Source organism: Salmo salar, chromosome 20 (genome assembly GCF_965601325.2).
Source record: "Salmo salar chromosome 20, fSalSal1, whole genome shotgun sequence".
Taxonomy (NCBI): Eukaryota; Metazoa; Chordata; class Actinopteri; order Salmoniformes; family Salmonidae; genus Salmo; species Salmo salar.
The window spans coordinates 28,652,908-28,673,051 of record NC_138310.1 but is presented as its reverse complement, the minus strand read 5'-3'; the positions used below and the strand labels follow the sequence as shown (position 1 = coordinate 28,673,051).

At 42.3% G+C, this 20,144-nt stretch overlaps 2 protein-coding genes across 3 annotated transcripts in view; one reads left to right on the top strand and one right to left on the bottom strand.

Annotated features, from left to right (window-relative positions):
- Nucleotides 1-1,841, top strand: part of tpcn1 (two pore segment channel 1) — a 32,343-nt gene extending 30,502 nt beyond the window's left edge. For both annotated transcript variants that reach the window (XM_014161158.3, XM_014161157.3), the window contains exons 26-27: nucleotides 110-190; nucleotides 414-1,841. In XM_014161158.3, coding sequence (XP_014016633.1) covers nucleotides 110-190; nucleotides 414-518 — 186 coding nt within the window. In that variant the 3' untranslated portion in view covers nucleotides 519-1,841. The remainder of the gene's footprint in view (nucleotides 1-109; nucleotides 191-413) is intronic.
- A 342-nt stretch (nucleotides 1,842-2,183) lies between these two features.
- Nucleotides 2,184-20,077, bottom strand: LOC106580303 (mitochondrial sodium/calcium exchanger protein). The gene is made up of 15 exons (XM_014161159.3): nucleotides 19,535-20,077; nucleotides 13,713-13,865; nucleotides 11,675-11,727; nucleotides 11,080-11,137; nucleotides 10,806-10,911; nucleotides 10,550-10,717; nucleotides 10,177-10,293; nucleotides 9,555-9,623; nucleotides 9,325-9,455; nucleotides 8,970-9,111; nucleotides 6,951-7,072; nucleotides 6,699-6,852; nucleotides 6,509-6,589; nucleotides 6,300-6,364; nucleotides 2,184-4,357 (listed from the first exon to the last, which is right to left on the bottom strand). The coding sequence occupies exons 1-15, from the start codon at nucleotides 19,730-19,732 to the stop codon at nucleotides 4,169-4,171; spliced, it is 1,806 nt and encodes a 601-aa protein (XP_014016634.3). The 5' UTR covers nucleotides 19,733-20,077; the 3' UTR covers nucleotides 2,184-4,168.
- Nucleotides 20,078-20,144: the final 67 nt, after the last annotated feature.

Genomic DNA, 20,144 nt, shown 5'->3' with positions numbered 1-20,144 from the left:
GACCTACACTCACATACACGCACACAAACCCCATCCTACACTCTTACAAATATAGACTGACGTGTGTGTGTGTGTATGTATGTGTGTGTGTGTGTGTGTGTGTGTGTAGAGCTCGTCTCTGGTGTATCTGGGTCGGAGGTCGCGGACCAAGAGTGACCTCAGCATGAAGATGTACGAGGAGGAGATTCAGGTGAGTCACATTGCCATGACAACCAGAACCCTGCAGACTGCTCCATCTTAGATGTCACTTTAAATGAGACTTGAGATGACTTGATCTAGCTGAAGACAGGATGTTGATCTTCCCTCACTGTCTAACCAATGGGATTATACAAATGACTATATTTCTGACACTTCGTTTTTTTAAATGGATTTTGTGTGTGTGTGTGTGTGTGTGTGTGTGTGTGTGTGTGTAGGAGTGGTATGCTGAGTACTCCAGAGAGAATTTACCCCAGTCAGACAGAAGCCTAGTGGGGAGAGAGCTGGACATCCCTCCTCCCTGCCCTGAACATGAATCCTAACCCAAGCTCAACTCACAAGGACTACTTAGCACCAACTAATACTCACTCACTGTTTCTCTCTTCAAACACACCTCTTTGACTTCAGTCATCATGCCACAGAGCACTCTGAACTAAATGTTTTCCACAATGACAATACGGAGACCCACTCAACACTCCATCTCTCCCTCCCTCCACCCATCCTGAGGGATTGTACCCTGGCATCCTGCTGGACAGTCGGAATGTGGACAGATGGGATGATGTCACTGGACTACAGCCTGGATCCCAGCAGTGATTTGTGTTGATATAAATCATGTTCTCTCTGACTGGATCGCAGTGTTCAAACAGGTTTAAGAGCTTTATCTAACCCCAACCCTTACAGGACTTAGTCTGCTGATGCATGGATAGGAGAAGCAGAGCATCGATGGATGGGTTAGAGGTCAGGGTTTTTAAGTGTTAGGGTTAGGACCTCTAGCTGTGAGACAGAGAGCTGATGTTCAGGACCTGAGTACGACGAGACACTAGGATGGACTTGGGATTTCACAGTACTCTTTTTTTTTTTTTTTTTACTGCACAGAGAGGACACATCTGGACAGGGAAAGGACACACACCTGTAGATAAAGGACACGCACCATAGAGATAAATAGAGGACTCTAGTGCCCAAAAGCCTGATGTAGCCTGGGCAGTGCCATTGACGACTTTCACCATTTTGAAGTAGTCAACTGGGTGGGACTTTCTATGGCTTAAGGAAGGATCAAATCATTCTAGCCAGGTCATCAGGAAGGATCAGCCAATTAATTATACTCGTACCCAGACATTCCATAACTGCATGTGGCAGTAAATTGCTAACCTTGGCTTTATACCTGTTCAAACACTCCAGGTGGCATTATACTCCCTTTAAGTTTGTAGAAGTAGTAAAATAAGAAAATGGACTACTTCAAAATGGAGACTGCCTGAATGGTGCTGCCAATGCTCTCAGACGCCGTAATGGGACAGATACAATTTTGCGTCCTCCATCTCTATGAGATGAACACTGCTGCATGTAGATACACTCTACAGCCTATTTTTGTAGCCACTACCCCTTCTGTGTTCATTCTGAGGTCAGTGGTCATCGGACTGTCCTGGCATCAAGACACACCCGCCCTGTCTGCCAGTACTAATCTAAGCCCCCACAAAAGCCACTACACACACCCCTCAAACCCCTGCACCTGTCCAGTAACCTACAGCTATATCTCCTAACCAGTGTTTCAACAAACCTAAGACAGTACTTTACTTTTATAACTTGTTATTCTGTCAGTGTATTAAATTAGGAATAATTTAAATAAATGTTTCACTTTGTCAAGTGCATTTGCATAGCTAACTTAGCTTATTTTTATTTAACTAGGCAAGTCAGTTAAGAACAAATTCTTATTTACAATGACAACCTACACTGGGCAAATTGTGCACCGTCCTATGGAACTCCCAATCACGGCCGGTTGCGATACAGCCTGAATTTGAACCAAGGTGCCTGTAGTGACGTGTCTTAGAACGCTGCACGACTTCGGGAGAGGTCAGGCTCAGACTAGCCCTGAGATATGGCTATAGATATGGTCTATTAACAATATCTGGTTGTTACATGAAGGATTTTTTTATTTCTATCTTTAACAGAGACCACACACAATAATCAACATCTCAGCACCTAGACATGAGTCTACACATAAGAGCCTTTATTTATTTCCTTTAACCTTTATTGAACCAGGAAAATCCCATTGAGACCCAGAGTCTCTTTTTCAAGGGAGACCTGGACAAGGTAGCTACAAACAATCAATATATTAGAATTAAAACATATCAATTGAATACAATTCAACATGAAAAAAAAAGCATCTACACTCCTCTGTAACAGTCTCCCTTATTTATCTGTTTTATTCAGTCAGTGGCACTAACATATCTAGATGAAGCATTGGTTGCAGACTATTCCATGCCCCTGTAAGTAGCAATCACCTAGCAGACCCGGTATGGTAACTGCTGGTGGTGAAAGAGACTAGACTACAGAGTTAAAAGGCATTGTAGATTAACACATACAAATGTAGCTTTCTGCGCATATAAAGTGAGGTCCAACCCACTACTTGGTGCAATGGTGGGTGAGTGACTTGGCATTTGTAATAAAGCGTAAGGATGTATGACAGGAGGCTGCATGCATATACAAGTCACCATAATCAATTACAGAAAAAAGTGGCCTAAACAATCTTCTTTCTGGCCATAAGCGGGAAGCAAGCCTTATTACAAAAATATGACCCCAATTTCAATTTAAGCTTCCTCACAAGATTATCCATATGAACTTTAAAGGACTTGTCATCCAACCATGTACCTAGGTATTTGTAGGATGACACTTTAATGGATAAGCTGCCAGATGTGACAATGCTAACCTTCTCTGGCTGAGTGCTAGCTCTGGTAAAGGTCATGAATTTAGTTTTTGTACATTCAATACCAGTTTGAGACCATAAAGGGAGACCTGCAGTGACTGAAAAGCAGACTTGAGCTCTTCAACAGCCTGAACCAGAGGAGTGAGTACATGAATATTGAGAACAACACAGGAGCTCAAATGGAACCCTGGGGCACACCTCTATTAATCTCAAGAAAGCTAGACTTGTGATTGTCAGCATATACATATTGGTTTAGGAACTGTTTACTGCCCCTTCACTGAGACCTGTTACTGAGTCTAGCCAGCAACAATTCATGGTCAACTGAATCAAATGCCTTTGATAAATCAACGATAAAAAGCAACAATGTGCTGCTCTGTTTAAGTGCATTTATGTCCTTTGCCATAGCTGCAGTTGTGGTGCTGTGCTCTGATCTAAAACCAGACTGAACCCTGCTTAGGATGTTCTTTTCAATTAAGATGGTTTTTTTTACTGAGTTCACTAGGGATTTGTGATTTACCTGGATCTCAGTTCCTTTAACACATATACACACAGCCCAGACAAAGTTCTCATAAGAGCATCCTTTACCAAAGGTGCAAATATCTATCAGGGGCAGTAATGTACTACCTCTATATCTATCATACATCTGTCATAGTAAAGAAAACTTTCTTAATAAAACATTTTTTTGAAGCTACTACGTAAAGTAGCTTGTTTAGGGCCATCTTCAAATCATTTTAACAGCTGCGCCCTGCTGTTTCATGTTTCAGAAGTTGGAACTATATAGGTATTTCTATGCCATAAATGCATAGAGCACATTTTACAATTTACTCACATCAACCATTACAAACAGCAGTGTGTCTCGCTAAGATAGGAGACACTGCATTCACATTGATTTAAATGAGAGAATTCCCTAGTGCTACTGCAGCTTTTGTCTTGTATTTTTTCTCCTTGTTGGTATATGGGTTACTTTTAAAACAGTGTTATACTGCTTTCACATATGATTCACACTATGCTGCCTGTAAAAACAATTGTCCCTACAGTCATTTCTGTATGTGTGTGTATAATTGTTTTGTGTGGACCCGAGGAAGAGTAGCTGTTGCTCATGTAACAGCTAATAGCGATCTAAATATAAAAATACAGTCAGTGCAAACAGACTAAAGTAACGCCACAGGGTGATTTGCTCCAACTCAATTAAGGCCCAGTGTTATTGGCTTTAAGTCACTCAGTACTCGCAGGCGGCTCCACCAGACTGGTCCAAACCATTCCTTACTGGCTTCAGGTGTGGATAAAGCCAAACTCAGTGAGCAGCGCAACCAAGAGGAAGACCGCGTAGAAGAGCAGGAGGAAGATTCCATAGGACCGGCCCATGTGGAAACAGCGCAGAGGAACTTGGATGAAGGAGAGGGCCAGAGAGAGACCCAGAGAACCTGCTAGAACCCAGGTCAACAAACCCGCTGGTTCAAACTGGGGGGTGGGAGGGGGTGAAATAGGGTTATGCAAGTCCAATCATGTGGAAACTGAAAAAAGGTATCGCACAGAGTTCAATATCGGGACGGCTGCTATTCTCGCTCATTGATAAACATTTTAATGTATTTCCTGATAAAACTCCTATCCTATGCACTTCAGACAAAGACATTTCTCTGGTCACTACCTCTACAAAATGTTTATGACACCCAATTACAAACTCAGCTCATATATATATATATATATATACAGTTGAAGTCTGAAGTTTACACACACTTAGGTTGGAGTCATTAAAACTAGTTTTTCAACCACTCCACAGATTTCTTGTTAACAAACTATAGTTTTGGCAAGTCAGTTAGGACATCTACTTTGTGCATGACAAGTAATTTTTCCAACAATTGTTTACAGACAGATTAATTCACTGTATCACAATTCCAGTGGCTCAGGCGTTTACATACACTAAGTTGACTGTGCCTTTAAACAGCTTGGAAAATTCCAGAAAATTATGTCATGGCTTTAGAATCTTCTGATAGGCTAATTGACATCATTTGAGTCAATTGGTGGTGTACCTGTGGATGTAAATCAAGGCCCTACCTTTGCTGGACATCATGGGATAATCAAAAGAAATCCGCCAAGACCTCAGAAAAAACATTGTAGACCTCCACAATCTGGTCCAACGCCTGAAGGTACCATGTTCATCTGTACAAACAATAGTACGCAAGTATAAACACCATGAGACCACGCAGCCGTCATACCGCTCAGGAAGGAGACGCATTCTGTCTCCTAGAGATGAACGTACTTTGGTGTGAAAAGTGCAAATCAATCCCAGAACAACAGCAAAGGACCTTGTGAAGATGCTGGAGGAAACAGGTACAAAAGTATCTATATCCACAGTAAAACAAGTCCTATATCGACATAACCTGAAAGGCCACTCAGCAAGGAAGAAGACACTGCTCAAAAACAGCCATAAAAAAGCCAGACTACGGTTTGCAACTGCACATGGGGACAAAGATCGTACTTTTTGGAGAAATGTCCTCTGGTCTGATGAAACAAAAATAGAACTGTTTGGCCATAATGACCATCGTTATGTTTGGAGAAAAAAGGGAGAGGCTTGCAAGCCGAAGAACACCATCCCAACCGTGAAGCAAGGGGGTGGCAGCATCATGTTGTGGGGGTGAATTCCTGCAGGAGGGACTGGTGCACTTCACAAAATAGATGGCATCATGAGGTAGGGAAATTACGTGGATATATTGAAGCAACATCTCAAGATATCAGTCAGGAAGTTAAAGCTTGGTCGCAAATGGGTCTTCCAAATGGACAATGACTCCAAGCATACTTCCAAAGTTGTGGCAAAATGGCTTAAGGACAACAAAGTCAAGGTATTGGAGTGGCCATCACAAAGCCCTGACCTCAATCCTATAGAAAATTTGTGGGCAGAACTGAAAACGTGTGTGCGAGCAAGGAGGCCTACAAACCTGACTCAGTTACACCAGCTCTGTCAGGAGGAATGGGCCACAATTCACCCAACTTATTGTGGGAAGCTTGTGGAAGACTACCTGAAATGTTTGACCCAAGTTAAACAATTTAAAGGCAATGTCACCAAATACTAACTGAGTGTATGTAAACGTCTGCCCCACTGGGAATGTGATGAAAGAAATAAAAGCTGAAATAAATCATTCTCTCTACTATTATTCTTACATTTCACATTCTTAAAATAAAGTGGTGATCCTAACTGACCTAAGACAGGGAATTTTTACTAGAATTAAATGTCAGGAATTGTGAAAAACTGAGTTTAAATGTATTTGGCTAAGGTGTATGTAAACTTCCGACTTCAACTGTGTATATATATATATATATATATATATATATATATATATATATATATATATATATATATATGTGTATATATATGAAAGGGTACTGAAGCTAAGAGCAGACGTACTGTCACCACTGGCTCGTTGTTAAACATCTGCATCAGACAGCCAATGCCCACTCCAATAAGCATGTCTGAGGAACATGGTCAAGGCAGAAACATAATGCATACACATAGCAGAGGTACCCACACACTCGCATAATGCGTTTCACAGTCAAACACACACACACTCGCATTATGCCTGCACAAACATGTCCAGAAGACACACAAAAGGATACTAAAGATGATTCCCCCAAAGCAGGCTGATATTGCCATCTGAGGGTAGCCCTGGCGAGCGATGGTGACGTCAGAAAAACTATCTGGAAATAAACAGATTCAACACTACAGCAAGCAAGCAGTCAGTCTGTCTTCTGTTGAATGATTAGTAGGGGAGTGCAGATAACCTCAGTTTGCGTGTATGTGTCTCACCCCCTATGCTGTTTCCCCAGGCCAGCAGTGTGAGACCCAGTAAATTGTTGGACAGACTAAAGACCACACCGAGCATGTGCAGGATACTGACCACCTCCAAGGCCGCAGCACTGATCCATATCGCACTCACCACAAAGCCCAGCAGAGAGAACAGCTATGGAGAAAACCCACACACATCATACACACCACAACACCTAACAGAGACAACAACAGTTATGGAAAGAAGGAATGTGTCTGTGTATGTGTTCTTACTGAGTGGTATGGCGGGGGGTGGTTGTTGGTGGTGGTGAGGAAGACTATGGCGGAGAGGAAGAGGCCAAAGAGCAACGTCAACGCCCAGACAGGAAACTGATCCTCGATCCGATACATCCCGTCTAGAGAGAGAAAGTGACACCAGTCCAGTGGGTTAGCACACTTCTTCTGGAGAGGATGTCACACTTTACAGAATAGAGATTGAGGTTCTTTGACCACACACCCATACACAGTCGTGGCACGCAGGTCAGCTGTTGCTAACAACACATCCGCAACCGCCAGACTATATGTGATAAAGGGAAATCTGAGGCCCTGCACCCAACCCTAACCCTCTAATATAGAACATGTGCTCTAGGCTACAGGCAGAGATGGTCGGAACTATTTTTTTGACAGGGGTGCCTGATTTAGATACATTTCTGCTTATTTCTGACATTTTGGTAGGCTATTTGTTAGTCAACTTGTCTATAATTATATACATGCAGCTTCTCTTCTGTCATTATATGTTGCCCCAGAAGACTAAATAAACCCCTGCTCACCAGAATAATGTCAGGAATTGATAGAATTAATGTTTCAATCTAGTTGACATTGGTAACGTTCTTAGTCATCTCTGATTCTTTCGTGGAGCAAAGAAGTTTAGGGACCGGGGAGAAAATAAATTAACTAAAAAAACGGAAAGATTTTCTGTGCAAAATTTCCAAATGGCATCAGTCTGACCAGTTGTAAGGAAACAAAGCTATGAAAACGACCAAACATGTTTCTGATAAGATTTCAGTTTGGCTTGGATGCACATTTTATGTGGTTTAAATACTAGCTTTTATGATACTGATCAAGATATCGCCCCTATAGCAGTGGAGGCTGCTGAGGGGAGAGCGGCTCATAATGGCTGGAACAGAGCAAATGGAATGGCATCAAACAACAGGAAATTATGTGTTTGATGTATTTTATACCATTCCACGAATTCCACTCCAGCCTATACCACGAGCCCGTCCTCCCCAATTAAGGTGCCACCAACCTCCTGTGCTCTACAGACTGTATCTAACTGCACATTCACATTCTGTCAAGATGCTGAAAGAAATAAATCATATTTCTCCACTCCTGTTCCCATATCCACATTTTTCCTACATTTGGTGTATAATTTTACTGCAAGAAATGCTTAATTATTTTAATATTAAGGCTATGTGAGAGGTTATAGACCTACAGTCAGTGTCCAGATTTCAGTTTCCATTTAACCCATCAACAGTAGGCAGTACAGTTCCCTTGGTGTGCCATAGGCCAATTTGAAGTCCCCGTCTTGTGACTGTCGAATTTGTATAGGGCCTCACAATCATCACACATAACACAGCTGGCAATGCTGTCATCCTCTTTTACCACTTCACCAAATATTTCCCAAACATGACTTTTCTGGCCGTCCTTTCTCTTTATTTTCAACTCTCCATTTCACAGGTTTTCTCTTAATTAAACTCTGCCTCAGTAGATTGACATTAACTTTCTCTGCCTGTTCGCAAAGGCATTTGCTGATTGGCATGTAGGCTATTTGGCGTGCGTACAGTTAGACCCTAACGCCTTGATGACACCGACAGCGTCATTACTCAAAATGTTACACATCATCATCTGGATGTGTGTGCAACAAAATGTCAACATTCACCTTCTGCTACCATTTCTGTCAAGCCGTCTACACATACAGTTTGACACATATGTTCAACGTATGCACCCCAGAACGCACTGCAACTGCCTCTGCAACGCAATGCTGCAAGACAAATGCAGCGTTCCATCGGAAATGAATGTACTTCTGGTGTACCAAAATGCAATGATGCTGTCGGTGTGATCGAGGTGTAAAGCTTACACATATGCACTAATACCAGATAGGTTTATCTTTCACTATTTTAGGCTAAATGTGACCTATAGATATAAATAGCACAATAATTATACATTGGTGGATTTTTTAAGGAATTAAACCCAGGCGGGCAGCAGATAATGAGTCAACCTGCGCTTCACTAATACACAGGCATGTAGACTTACACTCTCCAGAACGGAAGGTGAGCACACACACCAGTGGTGCGGTGGTGAGGTGGAGGCAGTTTAATGGTCTTCTCCAGTTCCTGTCTTCTTTATCAGGATCCACCACTGGAACAGTCAGCAGCAGCAGCACCTCTAGTGGCATCTGGTGGACAGGGGAGAAACTGCAGCTCAGTAACCACACATTCAAGCACACATTGATGCTCCTCCTGTCCAAACAAAAACACAAGGTCTGGCTCTGTTTACAACCCCTGTCATAACACTTACCCCTAATTATTACGGTTCTGCAAATAGAAAAGTGCAAAGACACAAATTCAGATCTGCAAATAGAAAAACACATACAGTCATGCATGCACACCTTTAGTATTTTGATGGCCCTCCAGCGCCAGGACTTCCTCCTCCAGATCCTGCTGTCCACCGGGTTGAGAGAACTCAACAGGATGGAACTGGTTGATTCACAGTAGGGCAGCAGGGGACAGTACTCACTGTCTATACACGCACAAACACAAACACTTGACTGGATTGATTCTCGTAGCACACCCCAGCGGAAAAGCTTAGTAGGATGTACACAGTGATTGTGGTTGTTACCATAGTCTTCCTGGATGCTGCTATTAGATATAAGAATTGCCTCATCATCGGACTCAGACGACTGGAACTCTGCAGACAGATATGACTGTCAGACACACACACACAGTCTTGTACAGCTAACCTTGTGGTGACACACAATTCAGTGCATTCAATATACTATTTTCCCTAACCTGTAGTCTTACCCTAACTCTAGCTCCTAACCCTTAATGTAATTCCAACCCTAACACTAATTCTAACCTTAACCCTAAACCCCTAGAAATAGTATTTGACCTCGTGGGGACTAACAAAATGTCCCCAATTGGTCAAATATTTGTTTGTTTACTATTCTAGTGGGGACCAGAATCGTTAAACACGTCTACCAGGTGACACTCACTGTGTGTGTGTGTGTGTGTGTCAAATAAATCAAATGTTATTTGTCACATTTTTCGTAAACTACAGGTGTAGACTAACCATGAAATGCTTACTTACGGGCCGTTCCCAACAATGCAGAGTTTGTTGTGTGTGTGTGTGTGTGTGTGTGTGTGTGTGTGTGTGTGTGTGTGTGTGTGTGTGTGTGTGTGTGTGTGTGTGTGTGTGTGTGTGTGTGTGTGTGTGTGTGTGTGTGTGTGTGTGTGTGTGTTACCTGGTACATGTGTTGAGGTCTGGATGGAACTTCTGGTCGCTGAGTGTTTCTGATGACTGTAGATGTAGGCACTCGCGATGACTGTTATCACATACACCACATATAACCCCAGGTACCCTACACAGAGAAACAAACACTTCTTATTTCACCCCATTCACCCCAGTGTAAATAGTCCTAACTTCTGAAGTACACTGAATACTGTGTCTAGGTCTGAAATATTTTGACTGGGTTCAAGCTTGAGGGACACACAGAGGCATAACTGATAGACAAACCTGAAATAGAGAGAGGTTTGGTGATGTGTAGCTCCCAGGGCAGACACAACTCTTATTCAACTCTGACGCAAGAAGTCTAACCCAACTGTGTGTGTGTTTACCCAGTGTCTCTCCCAGTGATATAGTTCCTCTGTAGAGGATGACGACGGTCCAGAAGACAGCAGCCATGTAGAAGATGACATCACGCAGGAAGGGGCGGGACGCCACAGTGAAGGGTTTGACCAATGACACAGCCCCGGCAACCACAGTGGTTACGAAGATACCCGCTCCTATGGACGGAGGGAAAGAGGGATTAAAGGAGCAGGTCTACTCTGACTGAACAGTGCTTCTATAGCAAGGAGTTGTATGTGTACGTACCAAACAGTGCTCCTATAGCCAGGCCAGCAGTGTGTGGACGGGAGAAGGCCACTGTAGCACTGAAGACATCTGGGGCTCCGTTACCTAGCGCCAGGAACGTCACACCCTGACACACACTGTTAGGGAAAACACTTTTGGTGCTAGAGTAGAGTTTGTTTGTGAGTGTATTTGTGTGTGTGTGTGTCTGACGAGGTGATAATTTAAGCAGATTTAAAGAAAAATTCATGAAAATATGTTGAATGCAATACAGTGTGTGTGTGCTGTAGAGGGATACAGCCACGTTGTGTGTGAGTCGAAGGGTGGAGGAGATGGCTGAGAGGTTGGGACAGAAGCTGAAGATAGAAAAAACATAGATGCACCTTAAGTCAATCAATAGGTAACCTAGAACCCCCCCCCCCCCCAGCCTCCAACACACACAGCATGTAACCACAGTCTGGAGGACATTTGCTTTGTCTGTGATACGTGATCAGGCACATGACCAAATCACAAACATTAAATTAAGTCTTATCTCCCTGAGTGGAATCCTTAACCATGACACACTCATCTCAGGTGGTCAAGTGACTAGGCCCATCCCACTGGGCACAGACGTCAAGTCAATGTAATTTCATTGAAATGACGTGGAAACAACATTGATTCAACCAGTGTGTGCCCAGTGGGATGTGACCATATCAACTTGAACTGCTGAAGATAACACTGTTGTAACTCTGCAGTCAACGGAACACAACCACAAACACCTCTCTCTTTACAGCCAGCGTACAGCGAGAGACAGAGACTGTTATGAAACTCATGTTTCTCAGTCTTATACAGTCTGTAAACTTAACTTACAGGCAGCAAAGACATTATAAACAGAACATGTGAGTGAAACTTACAACTTTGATGCAGTCAGTCCCAGAACTATGAACAAGAACAACAACCAAATAATCTGTAGAGAAAGGAGAGGGATAGAGATGAAAGATTAGTTCTGACATGGCCAAAATGTCAATGTATAAATATTAAATTACTTTTATATCAAATGGGCGGGTGTCGCATCTCTTCTTCCCCACAAATAACTAGTGCAGCCTACTATTAGGCCTATGAAGTACAGCCTGGGCCTCTGGGGTGACTGGGTGGACACCCTGAGGAGAAATCCTCAGTTAAACACTTGTCGTGAAAATGTTTAACCTCTCTTGGGTAGGGGGCAGTATTTTGACATCCGGATGAAAAGCGTGCCCAAAGTAAACTGCCTGTTACTCAGGCCCAGAAGCTAGGATATGCATATAATTGGTCGATTTTGATAGAAAACACTCAAGTTTCTAAAACTGTTAAAATTATGTCTGTGAGTAAAACAGAACTGATATGGCAGGCAAAACCCTGAGGACAAACCATCCCCCCCAAAAAACGAAATTCAGCCTACCACTATTTTCAATGGCTATCACTTTTATTATAAGGCCAAGTCCTCCCAGATTGCAGTTCCTCGGGCTTCCACTAGATGTCAACAGTCTTTAGAAAGAGTTTCAGGCTGGTTTTTGGAAAAATGAGCCAGAAATTGTAGTTTTTCTAGGTGGCTCCCATTTTGGCTGTAGTGTTTCCAAGCGCGTGGAAGAGAGTGCGTTCTTTGGTATTTTTCTCCGGTAAAGACAATAACGATTCTCCGTCTTAAATTTGATCATTTATTTACGTATTAGGGTACCTAAGGTTTGATTATAAACGTTGTTTGACTTTGAAAAGTTTATTGGAAAAGTTTATTGGAAAAATAAACTTGGAAAAGTTTATTAGTAACGTTTGGGATTCATTTTGTATGCATTTTGATGGAGGGAAACTGGGTGGATTATTGACTGAAGCGCGCCAGCTAAACTGACATTATCGAACAAAAGGACCATTTGTGATGTAACTGGGACCTTTTGGAGTGCCAACAGAAGAAGATCAAAGGTAAGGCATTTTTTATATCGCTATTTCTGACTTTCGTGTCGCACCTTCCTGGTTGAAATATGTTTTTCATGTGTTTGTATGCGGGGCGCTGTTCTCAGATAATCGCATGGTGTGCTTTCGCCGTAAAGCCTTTTTCAAATCTGACACAGCGGCTGGATTAACAAGAAGTTAAGCTTCATTTTGATGTATTACACATGTGATTTTATGAAAGTTAAATATTTATAATACTGTAGTTTGAATTTCACGCTCTGCAATTTCACCAGATATTAACCAAGTGAGAGAGACTGTCATTTCTTCAAACAATCATCTTTATTTAATAAGAATTGCAATAATGAAGCTGGCCAATCATACACTCTGAAGTGGAAGGCTGGGAGCTCAACCATACAAAAAATACAGAGGTCTTATAGCAGACCTAAAAATGCTTAGTCATGGCTGGTTCCACCCCTGCCCGTCAGATCGGGGCATCACAAGCTACCTTGTGTTCATCTTGTGGTTATGTGTACCAGGTGATGTTCACCCCCTCCATTTGGCTTAGTTTGTCAGAAGCAAAGTTGATTAGAAACAATAGCAGGTTTGTTCTGTTCCTCAGGCTATCTATCTTGAGTTGCCCCATGTCCTTGACTATACAGTCAGAGGGTCTTCGGGGAGCTAGAGGGGAACCATCCTTTTGCAGAAGCACAGCATTGGTAGTTATGAAAATCTCTTACCATTGCCAGGCACATAGTTGTTAACTATCAATATTCATACAGATATAATCAACAAAGCAGGTAAATATGTAATTTTTCCCTCACAGCCTGATTTCATGACTCATGATTTCATGTGTTTTACTGCATGGTTCAGTTAAAGCTGATGTAAATCCAGCTTTATTAGAGGAAGTTCTCAGAACAGAGGGAAGTATCCATTACTAGCTTCTATTGAGGTTTCTTCAGCTTCCTTATTTCAATGTAAGTCATTCTGGGTAGTAAGAGCACCTGCTAATGACAAGACACACACACTTACACAGAGTGTGATGGTGAGGGGTGTGAGGTCGGGTGGTAGTAGACAGAAGGTCATCTTGAGGTAGTTGATGAAGCTGTCTTCCATACTGCAGTCTGGGGTGGTCTTCACAAACGCACAGCGATCAACAGCACTCAGGTTCATCACTATGGCACACTGAAAGACAATTGCATGCCCACACACACACACACACACACACACACACACACACACACACACACACACACACACACACACACACACACACACACACACTTCATCAATACATCACACTGGAGGGGGGATAAGCTTACAAAGAAATAATGGTTAAATCTGGATAATGGCGACCATCATCTCTCACACTGAGCTCAACACAGACGGGTTAGCTGAGAACCTAATGAAAACAAAGCAGCGCTTTAAGGGGACAGAAGGCCTAGTGTTGTTGTGATTCTGGATGGCCAGATACAGTAGCTTGCAACAATGACAAAAATTCACTAGCTAGCTAACCAACAACTGTAATGATGTATTTGACAGACAACAAGTGCCCATTGTGCAACTTTATTTATGTTTTCAATAAACATTGGAGATGTTTACATGTTGTCAACAATCTAAGTCAACCCTGTCTGTTTTGCCCCTAGTTGCGCACATGTCGTTTCGTTGCTAAACAACCAACCCCTCTATACAGGCTGACAGTGAAGGTGTCATAATACCCATAAAACCATTTTCCTATAGGAAATTTTCGAAACACAGCCCTAATTTTAAGTGTTTCTAAATTCCCCTATAGGAAAAATGAATGGTGGAAAAATGATTGGAACCATTTAATTCTTCTTCGATGAAGTTTAATGGCGGTTGGCATTCAATATGTTGCATTACCGCCACCTACTAGACTTGAGTACAACTCCTTTATACTTTGCTTGAACAAAATAAATAAATAAACAAACGAACAAATTTTTTTTTTAAATAACACCACCCTACTCCACTATTTAAATATATTTAGTCCTACCTCAGGCCAACAACCTGAAAGGGTGGGACATCACCACTTAACACACCCTGGAACTATTCTGATGTCAAGTCTCGCACACCCAAATACCTCTTTGCAGCTGCCACCACAACCACAATGTTCTGGGACTTACGTTCCATCCCTGCAGTAACCATTGCTATAAATGCTAAAAATCCAATCTTACTGAAACATATATCACTTGTTGGTTCATCCCTCTGTACTGGTACAGATCTACTACTCACACCACTCCTCTCAGGATCTCTCCCCATTGACCCATCTTCCTCTACTTTCTTCACTGCCTCAGCATTTGACAACTTCTGCATTACTCTAACCCTGGAAACCTCAACCTGCCTCTCTCGCACGGGACATTTCTGATCCCCAGCCACATGGGAACCCCTACAATTAACACATACCACTACTTTCCCCAATGCTACACATTCCTTTCTCTCATGCCCTTCTGCACACTTCTCACACCTAGGAACCTCCCTCCTACACACTGCTGCCACATGCCCATAAGCTTGACACCTGTAACAACGTAATGTATTCGGCACAAAAGCTTGTACAGAACAACTTATATATCCTAACATCACTTTGTCGGGCAAAGGCTCAACATCAGAACTCAAAAGAACAGACAATGACTCTTCTGTTTCACCACTCTCGCAACCCTGTCTGTCGCACCAAACGACGAGCATCACAAACACCGGGAATCTTCCCCTTCAGTTGGTCAACTTTTACATTTACCACTACCCCAGTAATCACTCCTTTCAATGGCGCCCTTTTCTTGAGAGCGAAACAATTCACATCTCTTGCCCCCATTCGTTTAACATGGAGTGCCTTCTCCCTCTGACCAGCAGAAACACAAACAATTATCACAAGACCACTTCTGGTTACCCTCACCGATTCCACAGTACCCAACTCTGTTTTCACCCACCCTGAAACCACAAAATGGATCAGCCAAAAGGCAAGGGTCCACTTTTTCCAACAACTTCAACCCTACTGTCACAGACTCATCTTTATCCTGACCTATCCATTTCCTTATTTGACTGCTAGGTTTTATGGGTATTTTGAGTCATACTGTGGTACTCTATTGGGCTGGTGAAAACAATATAGTTGGATTTAGTTTGTGTAGATAAAGGAAAGAGGAGAGCTATTCTAGATTATTGAGATGCACCCAAAATGTCAATTTAAAAAAATGTTGGGTTTTTTGCTCACATATACCAATCACGATCAAATAAAAAAAGGCATGTCCATGCCTTATGTTACTTGGAAGAGTAGCTGAGTAAAGCCGGACTCAGTTTCTCTTATATCAAGGCAGAATTTAGTATTGATAACTGGTTGCGCGATTTGCTAGCAACAGCATTGAATCACCATCAGTCAATAATTCTGAAAATGCTTACCTGTACCAACGTTTGTCCAGTAAAACTGCGGAAATTCATACTTTTAATAAAAACTTGTATCGACTACAACCACAATTTTTCTTCTTTCGTTGCTCAACCCAAATGAGTTTGTGCCAATTTATTCTCCGTTTACGTAGTATATCAAGGCCACTATGTCTCAAACAAGGAAAAATTCGGTGGTTGTATTGGATATGTTTTTATTAAAAGTATGAATTTCAGCACCCCTCGGAAGGACCGCAGTTGTACAGGACAAACATAGGTACAGGTAAGCGTTTTCAGAATTGACATTTTTACAAGTATCGATTGCTGGTGATTCATTGTTGTTGCTAGCAAATCGCGCGACCAGTTATCAATACTCAACTCTGCCTGTATATAGGATAATGGAGTAGAGCGTTCCGCGCTACTTGAAGAGTTGCCCAGTTAGGCAGTTAGCCGCACATCACCAAATATAATCAAATCAACATGATTTTGTCAGAAGAAGAGACACATTTCAAGGGGCACTTGTCGGGGAAAACTGAGTTACAAAGTCAGACATATGGTTGAAATCTAATTAGATAAACTATATATACAAAAGTATGTGGACACCCATAAGATTAGCAGATTCGGCTATTTCAGCCACACCCGTTGCTGACAGGTGTATAACATTGAGCACACAGCCATGCAATCGCTATAGACAAATATTGGCTGTAGAATGGCCTTACCGAAGAGCTCAGTAACTTTCAACGTGGTACCCTCATAAGATGACACCTTTCCAACAAGCAAGTAAATCAAATTTCTGCCCTGCTACAGTTGCACTGGTCAACTGTAGTAAGTGCTGTTATTGTGAAGTGGAAAAGTTTAGGAGAAACAACGGCTTAGCTGTGAAGTGGTAGGACACACAAGCTCACAGAACGGGACCGCTGAAGTGCATAGTAGAGGTCGACCGATGAATCGGAATGGCCGATTAATTAGGGCCAATTTCAAGTTTTCATAACAATCGGTAATTGGTATTTTTGGCCACTGATTTGCCGATGAAATTTTTTTTTTAACACCTTTATTTAACTAGGCAAGCCAGATTAAGAACACATTCTTATTTTCAATGACGGCCTAGGAACGGGGGTTAACTGCCTTGTTCAGGGAGGATTCGGGGATTCGTTTTTGCAACCTTCCGGTTACTAGTCCAACGCTCTAACCACCTGCCTTACATTGCACTCCACGAGGAGCCTGCATGGCAGGCAGACTACCTGTTACGCGAGGGCAGCAAGAAGCCAAGGTAAATTGCTAGCTAGCATTAAACTTATCTTATAAAAAACTATCAATCTTAACATAATCACTAGTTAACTACACATGGTTGATGATATTACTAGTTTATCTAACGTGTCCTGCGTTGCATATAATCGATGCGGTGCCTGTTAATTTCTCATCGAATCACAACCTACTTCAACAAACGGGTGATGATTTAACAAGCGCATTTGCGAAAAAAGCACTGTCGTTGCACCAATGTACCTAACCATAAACATCGATGCCTTTCTTTAAAATCAATACACAAGTATATATTTTTAAACCTGCATATTTAGTTAATATTGCCTGCTAACATGAAATTGTGTCACTGCTCTTGCGTTCATTGCATGCAGAGTCAGGGTATATGCAACAGTTTGGGCCGCCTGGCTCGTTGCGAACTAATTTGCCAGAATTTTACGTAATTATGACATAACATTGAAGGTTGTGCAATGTAACAGGAATATTTAGACTTAGGGATGCCACCCGTTAGATAAAATACGGACCGGTTCCGTATTTCACTGAAAGAAAAAAACATTTTGTTTTCGAGATGATAGTTTCCGGATTCGACCATATTAATGACCTAAGGCTCGTATTTCTGTGTGTTTATTATATTATAATTAAGTCTATGATTTGATAGAGCAGTCTGACTGAGCGGTGGTAGGCACCAGCAGGCTCGTAAGCATTCATTCAAACAGCACTTTCGTGCGTTTTGCCAGCAGCCCTTCGCAATGCATTGCGCTGTTTATGACTTCAAGCCTATCAACTCCCGAGATTAGGCTGGTGTAACCGATGTGAAATGGCTAGCTAGTTAGCCGGGTGCGCGCTAATAGCGTTTCAAACGTCACTCGCTCTGAGACTTGGAGTAGTTGTTCCCCTTGCTCTACATGGGTAACGCTGCTTCGAGGGTGTGGCTGTTGTCGATGTGTTCCTGGTTCGAGCCCAGGTAGGAGCGAGGAGAGGGACGGAAGCTATACTGTTACACTGGCAATACTAAAGTGCCTATAAGAACATCCAATAGTCAAAGGTATATGAAATACAAATCGTATAGAGAGAAATAGTCCTATAATTCCTATAATAACTACAACCTAAAACTTCTTACCTGGGAATATTGAAGACTCATGTTAAAAGCAACCACCAGCTTTCATATGTTCCCATGTTCTGAGCAAGGCACTTAAACGTTAGCTTTCTTACATGGCACATATTGCACTTTTACTTTCTTCTCCAACACTTTGTTTTTGCGTTATTTAAACCAAATTGAACATGTTTCATTATTTATTTGAGGCTAAATTGATTTTATTGATGTATTATATTAAGTTAAAATAAGTGTTCATTCAGTATTGTTGTAATTGTCATTATTCCAAATACATTTTTAAATTTAAAATAAATAAATAAATAGTAATTAAAAAAATTAATCGGCCGATTAATCGGTATCAGGGTTTTTTGGTCCTCCAATAAATCGGTATCGGCGTTGAAAAATCATAATTGGTCGACCTCTAGTGCATAGTCCGTAAAAATCGTCTGTCCTCGGTTTCAACACTCACTACCGAGTTCCAAACTGCCTCTGGAAGCAACGTCAGCAAAATAACTGTTTGTCGGGAGCTTCATGAAATGGGTTTCCATGGCCAAGCAGCCCACACAAGCCTAAGATCACCATGCGCAATGCCAAACGTAAGCTGGAGTGGTGTAAAGCTCGCCGCCATTGGACTCTGCAGCAGTGGAAACGCGTTCTCTGGAGTGATGAAACACGCTCCACCATCTGGCAGTCCAACAGACAAATCTGGGTTTGGCGGATGCCAGGAGAAAGCTACCTGCCCCAATGCATAGTGCCAACTGTAAAGTTTGGTGGAGGACGAATAATGATCTGGGGCTGTTTTCATGGTTAAGGCTAGGCCCCTTAGTTCCAGTGAAGGGAAATCTTAATGCTACACCATACAATGACATTCCAGACAATTGTGCTTCCAACTTTGTGGCCATTTCCTGTTTCAGCATGCTCTTGTGGCTGAATGGAAGCAAGTCCCCGCAGCAAAGTTCCAACATCTGGTGGAAACCCCTCCCAGAAAAGTGGAGGCTGTTATAGCAGCAAAGGGGGGGGGGGGGAGAAACTCCATATTAATGCTGATGATTTTGGAATGATATTTTCGACGAGCAGGTGTCCACATACACTACATGACCAAATGTATCTCACTAACCTTGTCTGTGTTTTCCTGATGGAACATCGCGAAGTGCGTGCCCACCATAGTACTCACGGACGAGCGCAGGTCAGCACCGTCAGAGGATCGGTCTGGAGACGGAACTACCGCGGTACCCGACTCTCCGGAGCCTAAGCCATAAATACATTGAAAACACAACAGCAGCAACATGGAGATAAAAACTACCCGAGATTTCATAATTTATTCCGTTCAAGGATTGCGTCCATTCCGAGACTGGGTGGGTTCGGTTTAGATCATACCTTAGAATACTGGAGAAGAAATTAAAGTGTCACTAATTGCTGTAAACTAAATGTTGCAATGAAAAGTTGAAGGCTGCCTGATCAGCAATAATTAACAGCTTGACCAAACCTTTGTTACAGCCACCTCTTTATTATGTAGTCCTTACAAATATACGCGCAAAGCTCTTCTTCTTGTAGTTGTTGACACCATTTCTGTTTGAGTGTTAGCAAAGTCCGTGAACATTATGTATAAATCCTCTAACTCGCGGACTCTCCAAGCCTGCGTCATCAGTGTTACTTCCTTAAAATACGTGACGTCCACACTTAAACCCATCCGACAATTGTAGTGAGGACCAGGCAGACGCCTTCGT